This window comes from Miniopterus schreibersii, assembly GCF_964146895.1.
Source record: "Miniopterus schreibersii genome assembly, chromosome: 3".
Classification (NCBI taxonomy): Eukaryota; Metazoa; Chordata; class Mammalia; order Chiroptera; family Miniopteridae; genus Miniopterus; species Miniopterus schreibersii.
In genome coordinates, this window is record NC_138103.1 from 12,994,651 (window position 1) to 13,008,285 (window position 13,635).

The 13,635-nt window shown below is 42.6% G+C and overlaps 1 protein-coding gene across 2 annotated transcripts in view; it reads left to right on the forward strand.

The window, feature by feature from the left end:
• Positions 1-13,635, forward strand: part of UBN1 (ubinuclein 1) — a 33,953-nt gene that overhangs the window by 7,473 nt on the left and 12,845 nt on the right. For both annotated transcript variants that reach the window (XM_081133523.1, XM_081133524.1), the window contains exons 4-11: positions 1,862-1,948; positions 2,515-2,610; positions 2,950-3,084; positions 3,770-3,873; positions 4,572-5,010; positions 11,845-11,915; positions 13,193-13,322; positions 13,499-13,617. In XM_081133523.1, coding sequence (XP_080989649.1) covers positions 1,862-1,948; positions 2,515-2,610; positions 2,950-3,084; positions 3,770-3,873; positions 4,572-5,010; positions 11,845-11,915; positions 13,193-13,322; positions 13,499-13,617 — 1,181 coding nt within the window. The remainder of the gene's footprint in view (positions 1-1,861; positions 1,949-2,514; positions 2,611-2,949; positions 3,085-3,769; positions 3,874-4,571; positions 5,011-11,844; positions 11,916-13,192; positions 13,323-13,498; positions 13,618-13,635) is intronic.

Sequence of the window (13,635 nt, forward strand, 5' to 3'; positions counted from 1 at the left end):
CCCAAAATACTACCCCACCCTCAGGGGTAACAGCTGTCCTGATTTCCAACAGCTTAGATTAGTTTTGCCTGTTTCTGTATTTTATATAGTTGGAATCATGCAGTATGGGCAGGAGCTAGGTGAAGAGTATTTGTAAGCGTCTGTATACCTGTGCACTATGCCAGGCTCTGGGGGTAGGTTGGTTGGGTCCCACACTGCAGCATTTTGTTCTCTAGAGTGGGCTCTTAATCAAATGGGGATTAGACTAGTAACTGGCTCATAGGGTACCTGAGATCATGTTGGTGCAGTTTCCAGCAGAGTGCCTCGGTGGCCAGTGCTCCTTTAGTCTAATTCATGGTTGTGCTGGTTGGGGTGAGTACCTTTGGTTAGAAGGATTATACAGTTTCTTTGCTCAAAGAAAATGTTTTTTTGATTAAGATCTGGTTGGCTGAATGGAAACCAATTGAGTCTGTGCCAAGGATCAACTTGTATGAGGGCCAGAGGGCAAATGAGGAAAAGTAATTTCAAATTCACTCACAATTTCTTTTTGAAAATAAGGATAGTATCCTTGAGAGGAAGAGAAAGTAGCAGGGATTAGTTAAGGCATTTATTTATGGGCTCAAACTGAATCCATAGGTGAACTGAAATTAGAACTCTGGTGTTTTAGGAAAAACATCTACAAGGCTGCAAGTTTCTTTGCGGCTGGGACAGTGGCTTTTCCACTTTTATATAGTCCTCAGCGTCTAGCACAGTGCCACCCGGCTGGTGTGGCTCTGCAGTTTATTATCCACCTGTGATCCAGGAGATCATTGTTCGATTTTCGGTCAGGGCACGTGCCCGGGTTTCAGGCTCCATCCCCAGTAGGGGGCATGCAGGAGGCAGCCAATCAGTGACTCTCTCATCAGTGATGTTTCTTTCTCTCCCTCTCCCTTCCTCTCTCTGAAATCAATTAAAAAAAGATTACTTGCCAAAGAAGCTAAAGGTTCAGTTGTGGAAAATTGATGAGAAAAATGGAGGAGTAAGTTTATGGAGTTTTTGGAAAACTGCATGAAAATATTTTGAGTGAGTATTTAGATTGGGAGGAAAGAGATTATTGATCCTTCAGGATAGGTATCCAAAGAAAGCGACTGCCGTGACCCTGGGTTTGATTTTCAGTAGAACTGAGAGAAGAGCAAATTCATACCACTCTTCTGACCAAAAAGTAGAATAACTCTTAAGAACTTGTGCTATATTCAGTGGGTTCTTTTTTTTTTTTTTTTTTAAATATATATATCTTTATCGATTTCAGAGAGAGGAAAGGAGAGGGAGAGAGAGAGATAGAAACATCAATGATGAGAGAGCCATTGATCGAGCCCACAACTCGGGCATGTGCCCTGACCGGGAATCGAACCCCGATCGCCTGGATCCTAGGTTGACGCTCAACCGCTGAGCCTCACCCGGCCGGGCTTCAGTGGGTTCTTAACCTTTATGAGCAACTGACTGCTTTGGAAGTGAATCCCTCCTTAGAATAATGTTTTTAAATACATAAAATAATTTTTAGGGTGACAAAAGAAACCAGCTATATTGAAGCACACGTCAGTGTAGGTTGAGCATCCCTGACTAAAGGCTCTTTGCCATGTTTGGAGCTCTGCAGGACCTAGTGCTGTGGTGGGCAGTTGTAGGCATTTAATTGAGCTCTGATGAATTACATGAATGGAAATTTTTCTTTCATAAACAACCAAGGCAAACACTGATGGGAAGATAACATGTATTCTTCCTTGTCTTTTTTGAAAAAAAGTTTCTATTATGCAGTTTATAGGTGTTGATTAGTCAGTGAATGTATTATGAATACATGGTGGGAATTTTTTTGTAACTCTTATTTTGTGAAATGGTCTCTTTACAGAAGAAAGATCTCTCTGATCCTTTTAATGATGAAGAAAAGGAAAGGCATAAAGTGGAGGCCCTTGCCCGGAAATTTGAAGAAAAATATGTAAGATTTCTGTTTGGGCAGCAAAACAACCTCTTTGGGTGGGAGAGATTTCTAGACATTTCCACATTCTTTTAGTGGAGTATCATCTAATCAACACTGATGTGGAAACAAGTGTAGAGCTTGGAGAGAACAGAATGCAGTTATGAACAAATGCATGAAGGTACAGAAAATGCATGCAGCAGGACTAGTGTATACAGCCAAATGGACAAATGAACAGGAAGGGTCTTTTACCCCTAGAATTTATCCGTAGAATAAATGTTTTGATAAAAGGCATATGAAGTCATTTAGTTCCTTCTGTCTTAGGCCATATGCAGATACAAATCTGTCCTATTTTAAAAGGTCTTTAGGGAAGGAGATTTGCGGGGGTGTGGGTGAGGGTGTGAGTGTGACTGTTCAGTGCTTTATACCCTTTAGTCACTAGCTGATGGAATTCAAGGCAACAATTCTGTGTATTAAAAAAAGCACGTAACCTTAGACTTAAAAATTTGTTAAGAGGGTAGATCTCATGTTATGTGGTCTTACCGTAATTACAAAAATAAAAGTATATGACCTATTTTAAATTTTAGGGTGGAAAGAAACGTAGAAAAGACCGAATACAGGACTTGATTGATATGGGGTATGGTTATGATGAATCTGATTCCTTCATCGATAACTCTGAGGCGGTAAGTACTTACTGAAAATGCCACATAGGAACGACCACACCCTCACTCCTACTGGTAATGGCCCAGAGGCTAGGGGATGGGTTGGGTCAGAGTGGGCCTTCCCTTAGCATGAGGAAGGAGCTACACTGATGAGAGAGGAAGTGACACCCTTCATCTGGGCCTTGGTTTCCTTACTGAAAAGGATACCAGATCTGTCCAAAACACCTAGCTCAGACGTTCATGATTGACCAGAAGCATGTGTAGGCGTGCGGTCTGAAATGTGGCAGGGAAACATCTGCTCTGCATCTTTGGACTGGAGTACCAGCACTTGGAGCTGACTATCTGTTTTTCCCCTTTCAGTACGATGAGCTTGTTCCTGCTTCTTTGACTACAAAGTATGGAGGATTTTACATTAACTCGGGAACCCTGCAGTTTAGACAAGCATCAGAATCTGAGGATGATTTTATTAAAGAAAAGAAGAAAAAATCTCCAAAGGTTAGAACATTGCTTGCTTTTGGACTTCAGTAGTGCTCTTTTTACAAACCTTGTGAGGTCAGTGGGTGACTTGCCAGAATATGTGCCATTTTAGGGGCTTAGAAGATTGGCAGAAAGGCCTGAGTTGAGCTTAGGTTGATAGTTCACCTCTCACACCTGTGCCATGGTGAGGCGCTGTGAGTCCTAGCAGGCTTGGCAAGGATTTCTTTCTTAAGGTCGTCTCAGGGTGGGGATGAAGGCAGTGAAGGGTGTGAAGTGAGGAGAGTTTCCACCAGTGTTGCTGTGTTTCTTCTGTGGACATGTAGAGGTCTTCAGTTCCTAGGAGTGTCACCTCAATGAAAACAAGTTGGCCTTAAGATAAGTTTATTTTGAAACCTATCATTACCTGTGTTTAAAATGAGAGGCAAGGCCCGCATACAGCTCATTTCAAACTAGAAAGGTTTCTGGCTACACAATGGCCACTGTTGTATCAGCCCCGGGTGCTTCTAGGAGATACTGTTGGTGGGAATGCTGTATTGACCTGCAACAGATCTGTGGTCCAGGAACTGATCTGAAAGCTTTTGTTCATGAAGGAAATAGGACAGCTCTCAGGATGTGCCCTGGGCGGAGCAAGGCCAGTATTGTGTCGTCCACTTGCTCCCTGAGTGAGAAAGCTATGTAACTGTGCCTTCTCTTTAATTCTCAGAAGCGGAAGTTGAAGGAAGGTGGTGAGAAGATAAAGAAGAAGAAAAAAGATGACACTTATGACAAGGAGAAGAAATCGAAAAAGTCCAAGTTTTCCAAAGCTGGGTGAGAGGCAGCAGCTTCTTTGCTAGGACAAAATCTGAACTGTTAGGGCAGGACAACTAGGAGCTCACTTGCCCTCCTCCTTTCAGCTTCAGATGAGGCATCAGGGCCTGGCCTTGCATTCCCTCTCATGCCTCCACAGTGCCATTGTGAGCATAGTCAGTGCTCTCACATCTCTGTGTGTCAGACATCCAGAGTTCTCTCTGTCCCACTGTCAGTGTTGGTGGCTATTTCTGTCACTGTATGATTGCTGCTGTCTCTTGGGCACCCCTCCTCTGCCCCGGTTTTCCTTCTGTCTCTGCTGTTTCCCTTTGTCTTCTCTGGTCCTGCTTTCTTTGCCTCAGACTCACCCCAGCTGCCCTTCATGTTGCTGCTGCTCTCTGCTGCTCCTGCTTTCTCCCTTTAAATACTTTTCTTGCTCACCCCCTTTTTGCAACCTTTTATTTCAGCCTGGCAGTGGTTTTTCAGAACCCATGGGTATGTGGCACTTTGCGACAGTTTTGCGAACCTTTTTTCAATCTCAAGCTTTGGTCCCAGCAAGAAGGAGCTTCATGTGCCCAGAGGAGGGAGGAGGAGTAACAGGGTTGACGTGTGACTGAGGTTCCTGGAGGCCACTGCGCTGGGAACAGGGGTGAAGTCCTGTGAATTTCCCTTCTGAGGAGTACTGCAGCCTTAGTAACCAATTGCTCCCTTACTTGCAGCTTCACAGCCCTCAATGCCAGTAAGGAGAAGAAAAAAAAGAAATATTCAGGGGCTTTGAGCGTTAAAGAGATGCTAAAGAAATTTCAAAAGGAGAAAGAGGCTCAGAGAAAAAGGGACGAAGAACATAAGCCTGTAGCGGTCTCGTCAGCAGAAGCTCAGGGCCTACGGGAATTGGAGGGCACCTCTGACCCCTTGCTGTCGCTCTTCGGCTCCACTTCTGACAATGACTTGCTTCAGGCAGCCACTGCCATGGACTCACTGACTGATTTGGACTTGGAGCATCTGCTCAGTGAGTCTCCAGAAGGAAGCCCCTTCCGTGATATGGATGATGAAAGCGATTCCCTTGGGGTGGGACTGGACCAGGAATTCAGGCAGCCCTCTTCCCTCCCTGAAGGCCTGCCTGCACCCCTGGAGAAGCGCGTTAAGGAGCTGGCTCAGGTATGGTGACACAAGAGTGGCCAGGCTTTCCTGGAAGCAGTTTGGGCAGATTGACACTGGTTCCACACCGCATGAAGCTTGCTGCCCAGAGCAACCCTTAGTGAGTTGGCAGTTTCGTTGTAATATTTTCCAGGCTCTCTTCTCATCCCAAGTGAGGAAACAGTGTAAGGTCTGCTTGTCAGTTGTCATTTTTAGACCTTCTGTGGTTCCTTCACTCTTAGAAAATTTTCTTTCTCCTGAGATTTTCTCTTACTTTCTGCCTGTAGGTTCCTTTCCCACAGAGTATCTTTCCTTTTGTGTGATAGACTGACACTAATGTTGGTAGCAGGCAGCTGAAGCAGAGATCCACCTGTTTAGTAATCTGTTGAAGGTTTTGGAAATTCACAAAAGTTTGCTGACATGTTACACAGAGAGTATATGCTTAATTGCCACTGGGTTTCAGTTGCTCCCTAGACTAGCATGTCATCCATGTTAAGTGCTGATTACAGGTATACCTAAATGGTGATAAATAAAAAGGAGCAGAACCTTAAATGCTGTGCATGCCCTATTAAAAACAGCAACAACCATCAGAATCGAGCAGCCATTGCTATTTTCCCTTGGTGACTGGGAATTGATCACTAGAGTGCTAAGGACTATCAGTTCAGTAATGTATTCCTACCTATAAACCAAGCATGGGTTGTTAGTCATGATGACATTTACCCTTTAGTTAAAATAACCTTTCACCTTGGGCATCATGGCTTGTCACACAGCTCCTGTGGCATTTATACTCTATAGCTGTAAGGTTGTTTTTATTTTTATTTTATATAGCTGTAAGTTTTAAACCAGTGATTCTCATAATGTTTCAGAATCACTGTAGATGTAATATCCCTTGTGTTTTAGGGCAGGGTAAATGTTAACTACTGCTACAAATGATTTTCTCACTTCCAAAAAATATTTGAATACACTATACTAAGTAAATAAAACAATTTATTCAGATCTCTAATTCATTCTTATTAGCTCATGTGAGGTGTTCTATTTGAATGTAATGATCTAAATGAATTGTACCACATCAGAAATTCAGAGTACATTTTAATAGGACATTAAGTTGGAAGTAGTTGAATCTGAACTTAGCATGCTTGAGCATACTGTCCTATATTTGCTCTCAGAATTTATGTTAAAGAACCTTGTTCTTTTCAGTCCTCCGGTTTGTAATCAAATTGTTTTGTAGCACCTGAAAGTCTTGTTAAGTAAGTTGAATAAGGTATGTGTGGCAGTAGCTAGTCATTTTTTTAGAGAAAAGTTAAAGCAATTCTTGGATGTGTCCCTACTCCCACCATAGGTTGTGTTCTGTCTAATAACTTATACTCATTATTTCCCTTTCTGGGGAAAGAGGGACAAATTTAGTTGAAACAAAGTGGCATAACATGAAAGAGCATTGAGCTGTGAGTCAAGAAAGCCTCCCTTTCTGGAGTGCCCTGGATGGACACTGAGCAAGCTGTCCTTCCTCAGTGACTGCCAAGTCTCGGTTATCTCTTGAGCACAATGGAGACAGGGTTCAAGATTCAATAGATAAGGTAGGCTTGGGTCCTGGTGGGGCGGTGGTGACCAGGAGAGATTGATGTACTGGCTTGAAAATATAATGTTCAAATGTGAAATTGATACTTTAGTCATCTTCTGACCCTTCCATAACAGCATTAAGAAACTTTGGGAAATGAGGTGGAATGTGGGAATTACCCATCATCCTGACAATCTGAAAATTATTTTTAACTTACATATTCTTTTCTAGCCTCTGTGTATATGTTTTTATGTAGTTGTAATTATAGTTGTGAATAATTGTTTCCTGCTTTCTTCACTTAATAAATATTATAAAGCCCTCATCACTTTTAATGGTTGCATGAAAAAGAAGGCTTATTTTAGCAAGTTACCTAATGCCACTCCTGAGGATCCCCAGGTGCTTTGTTCCTACAGGGTCCTGCACTTGGGGCACTTGGAGCCTCCTGCACGTGTGCATGAATGCTCTAGACCCAGACCCTCCTGAGAATCTGCTGGGAAAGATAGTGTTCCCAGGGAAAAATGCCTGTGTACACAAAAATTGCATATAATTTCAAAAGCCATACATGGGTATTTGGATCCTTAATAAGGAGCCCTATCTTAGATCTTGAACTGGATATTGCATTTTAAAAGCTTAAATTAAATGATGTATATAACTATAACATTAGCAGTGTTATATATTTCTCACTTTTTCACTCCCTTCGTTTTTCTTTTTCCCCCCTTATTGCTTTTATTATAATAATTTGTTTAGATTTTAAATCTTGGCCTTAGATGATACATGTATCAGTTTCTACTGTTATCTAAAAAACTACCCGAAAACTTAGTGGCTTCAAACAGCGATTCATTTCTCCTGACTCTGTGGGTTGGCTGGGTGGTGGTTCCTCTTCTCCTACCTGCGTGCTCTCTTGTACCTGCATTCAACTGGCAAGATGGCTGGGTGCTGGGATGGTGGGGCCTCTCTTTCCTTTGGTCTTTCTTCCTGGTCTTTTTCAGTGCCTGGCAGTTTCACGGCAACATTTCAAGAGGTTTGATAGTGGACGTCATAGGCCCTTAAGATTTAGCCTTAAAAGTTGTGTGTACCACATCACTTTTACCTCACTATATTGGAAAAGCAAGTCACAGGTGCACACCAGATTGGAGGGATGAGGAACTAGAGACCACCTATCCCTGCAGGAATGCATGTTCTGGGAGGGAAGGAATCTGTGGTCCTATTTGCAGTCTACCATGGAATATAAGCAGATTCTAATCTGATGTGATCCCTTAGGGAAAAATTTTTTCTCTGGGAAGCAAAAATTAGATTTATCTTCTAGCTAAGATGTGATACTTAAAACTTTGAAAAATATTTTTGAAAGCTTAAGTATGTCAAAGAGGTCCCCCAAGAGAGTGACCTTGACGAATGCTGCCCAAGCAGCGTTTACTGTTTTCTTCTCACACTAGCCCATTTTTAATTTTTTACTCCCTTGTACTGTACATTTTTATGGACCCCAGAGAATCCAGTGATCTGATTCAGTGGCCTTACCCTGTCTTCTCTTACTATGTGTTGATTATGTCTTTTGTTTTGGTTGTTGGAAAGCTCAGGTTTTTCGCCCCCTAAGGTTACTACTATCTTTAGTTTGGCAGCTTCTCAGCCTGGTCCATACAGATGACCCAAGTCTGTTTTGGTCCTCTTCAGTCAAGCATACAATGGGAACAATACTAAGACTAGAAAAGAAACAAAGACCTATGTCACCCACCCTGCTGCTCTGCCTGCTCACTGCTTACTGTCCTACTGAGTTAGAACCCCCGTATTACAAATCCAAAGAGACATGGATCCAAGGAGAATGAGGTTGGAAAAAACTAACCTGTTTGATCTTCTTTAAAAAAGAAAATCATGACAGATTTCATAGTCACCTTGTTGCCTTTGTTTGCCATCATTATTATACTGTATGCCACGCCTGAAGTTTTGCTTTGCCTAAAGCCTTTGGACCAGCAACTCTTGGGTTTAGATCAGCAAAAACAGGTACAGTATATAAGGTTCTGAACTAGGTTCTGAAAGGTTATAAGTGGCTTTTTTAAAATAAAACAGTTTTTTAAAAGGCTATGGGAACTATTGTAGATCAACATGATCTGGCTGGTTTAACTTTACTTCCTAGTTAACCTCGGATTGATCAGTTTATTCAGTTCTTTGGGCAAGGATGTCCCTTCTTAAGATTGAGGGACCTAACATATTTTTGGAAAACTACCAGCCAGATATACAGCTACTCTTTCAATTAGATTGATTTTAAAATGCAGCACCCCCCATGGCTGGTGTGGCTTAGTTGGTTGGGCATCATCCTATGCACAGAAAGGTTGCCAGTTCAATTCCCAGTTAGAGCACATGCCTAGGTTTCGGGCTCGATCCTGATAGGGGGTGTGCAGAGGCAACCAATTGATGTTTTGCTTTCACATCAATGTTTCTTTCTCCTCCTTTTCTCTAAAAATCAGTAAAAATTTTAAAAACCTTTAAAAAATAAAAATGCAGCACTTAACTATCTTCAACATAAAACCAGACCCTCAGAGATACTGTCTACACAATCCAAAAGGTATCAGGGAAAAAATCATTAAAAAAATTATATAGCCAGGAACCTTCTGAAATACTGAAGCAATGGTTGACACCTAAAAATAAAATTTGATTGGAAACCTAAGCTGTTGATGGGTCTAACAAACAGTGGGTCATTTGAAATACATGTTGAAGTAATTAGGTTGAATTACTATGAAGGTGCTTCTGAATCTTGTAACTAGCAGTGTATGAGCTTAAGCAAAAGAATGGCTCGGTTTTGTTTTCTCTCAAACTAAATCATAATTCCAGTACATTAAAAGGGCCAAGTTAGAATTCTAAATCCTTCTGAAAGTAAGAAACTGGCAGATGAATGGGCTAAAACTCGTACTATTTCTTTCTTCCATTTCCATCCATCCATTTGACTCCTTTCATCTCAGGCTTCTGTGCTATCCTCTAGCCAAGGGACCTTGCAGAAGCTGAAAGTTATGGTTGGTTGGTTGGTTGGTACTAAGTTTTTCTTTCTCTAATTTGCATTCTTTCAGCGATACCTGTTCATTTGTTCATTCATCCATCCACTCAGCTGGCATGTACTAAGCATTATTATGTGATAGGCAAATGCAAATGTGGGAAATACATTGATGAGTAAGATTCAGTTCTTGTTCTCCATGAGCTTGTTATATAAATGGACCAGTAGATATGTAAACAACTGGCTGTTGGACAAAAAAGAATGAAATGAACCCTGTGATGTTTTGATGGCCAAGTAGATGGTCAGGTGGACAGCCAGACTTAAGGAGATGTAAGAGAAGCTCGGTGGGGGTACATTGGACTCAGGCTGTAGGCAATAGGCTTGGTCAGCTTCATGTTAGGAAGCCAGGGCAGCACAGAGCTGAGGATGGGTGAGTTGCTGGATGGTGGGGCCACCCTGGTATGTGGTAGGAGATGAGAGCAGGAGTGGATGGTTGGGGCCAGATCTTGGAAGACCCTCAATGCCACATGAAGGAGTTTGGAAAGAGCTGCCAAGAATTCTGAAGAACAGAGTGGAAGGATTTAAGAAAAATAGAGTGCTGTTATATTAGAAGTGGGGAACATAAGGAGAGCAGAAACTAGTGGGTTTGGTTTTTGCAAGTTGGGTTTGCATACCAGAGGGTTATTCATTCATAGAAATAATTGGAAATTACTTAGAAGTAATTGGAAATTCTGATTAGGGCTTAGGAGAAAAAAGCACTTATGCTAGAGGTTTAGATTTGGGAGACCTATATGCATTCATGTTGTTTTGAAGCTGTGAGGGGTAGGGTGTTACTGGGAGAAGTGGGTTCTAGATAGAACCTTGGGAGTCCATCTATAATTAAAGAGCTAGTGGAGGAGACAGATGGAGTAGTCAGAGGTAGGACAAGGACCCTGTGAGGAAGGCAAGTGGAGTGAGATGAAAGTGAAGGGTGGTTATTAGTGCCTGCTATTTCAGAGGGCTTGATCAGGATTGATCTTTTCATTTTAGGTAGTCACCTTATTGCCTTTGTTTGCCATCATTATTATACTGTATACCACCGTCTGAAGTTTTTCTTTGCCTAAAGCCTTTGGACTAGCAACTCCTGGGTTTAGATCAGTGACTCTCGATCCTCTCTGTACCTTAGAGTCACTAGAGTTACTGTTAAAGAGTACTGCTACTTGGGCCTTTTTTAAAGAATATAGATTTATGGACCTCGTTCCCAGAGACTCTGATGTGATTGGTCCGGGGGGGAAGTTGCCAAGTGATTCCAGTGTGCAGCCAAGTATGAGAACCGCTGGTTCAGACTTTGGCAGTTAGCGTTCCTCACTTGTGCTTTCAGGTGTGGCTGCTTGCTATGATTGCTTCAGGGGTTGCCAAGCTTGCCATGCAGGTGTTAACTGTCTTCTCATAGGAAGCAAAACACTGTATAGTAACCTGCTATATTTTGTGTTAATAGGTGGTAAGGTATGTTAGTAATTCCGATGATCTGGGTAATGTAGTTTGTGATATACTGTAAGTAGATTATGAATTTTCAAAGAATTATAGTGTCCTTAAATACTAATGCAGCACATTATTATTATTTTGGTAGATACAGGCCTTCAAATATTGCAGGTTTTAAAAAAGTTCTTGATTGTTTTTGTATTGCAGATGTATGGAAATTCCAACTTGCAGTTTAGATGATAGAATGCTGGGCACAAGAGTTAGCTAGCTGGCCAAATCAAATGCATAATGATTGCTTTGACTCTGATTTTCTTTTATGTGCCTTTTTTTTTTAATCCTCACTCGAGGATATTTTTTCCATTGCTTTTCAGAGAGAGTAGAAGGGGGAAAGAGAGAGAGAGAAAGAGGGAGAGAGAGAGCGAGAAACATCGATGTGAGAGAGACACGTTGATTGGTTGCCTCCCCCACGAGCCCCGACCTAAGCCAGGGATCGAGCCTGCAACCGAGGTATGTGCCCTTGGCTGGAATCAAACCCGGAACCCTTCAGTCTGAGGGCTGGTGCTCTAACTACTGAGCCAAGTTGGCAAGGGCTTAAGCGGCTTTTTTTTGAAGTCCTGGGCAGAACAGACAGTTTATAGATGCTTCAGCAGCATTTGAAAAGAGCTGGAAGTACCATTTCTAGAGCATGTAGTGATTACAGGTGAACTTAATTTGAGTTTAGAGCCACGTAGGGAACGGCATGGTGAGGATTTTATCCATAGGTGTTCTGTAGGGACTGACTGCTCTCGCGCCTGTGGGTGAGTGTAAGGGCCCTGTGGGGAAAGTGCACTAATGGATGTTACTGTCTGCTATGAACCAGGCTGCCAGAGCTGCTGAGGGAGAGAGCAGACAGAAGTTCTTCACCCAGGATATTAATGGCATCCTCTTAGAGTGAGTATCTTTTGTTTCTTTACTGTTAGCATGCTTGGGTTGAGCAGGCTAGGGAAATGGGAGTGTGACTGAGCTACATAAAGATGACCACTGATGAGATTTTTTTAAAATTGTTTTTTGTTTTATTCTTTTTAAGGGGGGGCACACCAAATATTTGTCTCTAGGAAATGACATACCTTACTGATCTTAGGCAGCAGACATTATTAGAACACTGTATATCATAGTCATGGCCCATTGGAAGTGGATTCATGGCAAGTATGATATGAGATGAGAGAGAAGGTGGTGTTGCCTGTCTCTCGGAAAAGTAAGAGATGATTTGGTACAGCTAGGGGCCTGCTCTGCTGGGTGCTCCTCAGTGTACCTGGTCATTCTCTTCTTGCTCTCACTTCTCCCAGGGCTAGTGTGCACCATCCTGTAACACTTTCCTAAATCCCCAAACCTCTGAGACACCACACTGTATGAATTGTACTAAAAAGCAAACAAACCACACATACAAATCCAAATCAGATTCTTTGTATGTGGCTCTCCAGCTTTGCCAGCTTCTCTCCTGGTTAGATTTTGCATTATGTACAGAGGAAGGTTGTTGCTCAACAGCTGAGGATTTTTCACATGTAAGAACAGTTGTCAAGACTTGGGAATATTCTTGCAAAGGACCTCGCCTGGCCAGGATGGGGATTGGCCACTTGGGTCAGGAAGCCTGAGCTATAGACAACACCTGAGGACCAGCACAGATAAGACTTTTATGTCCACAATGCCCACTAGAGCGCGTGCCAAACAGGGAGAGCTTGAGGGATCAAAGATTATTTGAAATAGTATTTTGCTTATCTAGATGGGGACACTGGAGGGATGAGAATTTCCCTGACTTCCTGATCAGGAATAGGACTGGGAACTGGAAAAGTAAGGAAGTGCTTCTGGAAAGTATTGACCCCAAGTAACTCAATTACTTTCCAGTTTGAAAGCTTTTGTGTCCTATTCATTTATGAAAGGTAGTACTTCAGATCTTGTTCTCTTGGGCTGTGATGACCTTTGACTTGGTCTTGCCTTTGACCTGAGAGCCTTAACCCAGTTTACCCAGCCAAGTTCATCAGGTTTGGGAATTTTTGTTTGGTGACTGTTGGAAGTCTGTTGCACTGGCCACTCTGTTACATTGTATGACTGACGAGATAAAGTTTGACCTGGTCTTGGCTCCTAGCTTTCCTGTCCATGGTAGGGTGACCTAATGATGAGAGAAGATGCCCTGAGCTGCGGCCCATTGATAACTGTTCTGTGTTCTTCAGCATAGAGGTGCAAACTCGGGAGCTGAGTAGCCAGGTTCGTTCTGGGGTGTATGCCTATCTTGCTTCATTACTGCCCTGCAGCAAGGACACCCTTGTCAAACGTGCTCGAAAACTTCACCTCTATGAACAGGTGGGTGACTCTGTAGTGGAGCCTGTTGGCTTTGGGGTCCAGAGAAGCGGGTGACTAAGTTTTTACAGATACCACATGGGCTGCTGCACTGCCTCTGTGCGATTATTTCTGTAGTGTGCCCTCAGTATAAAAAGAAACGCATAAAACAGATTTATGATATGTCCTGCTCTCTGCAGGGGGGGCGTCTGAAGGAGCCTCTCCAGAAGCTTAAGGAAGCCATTGGCAGGGCAATGCCAGAGCAGATGGCCAAGTACCAGGATGAATGCCAGGCCCACACACAAGCCAAGGTTGCTAAGTAAGTATGTCCCATCAC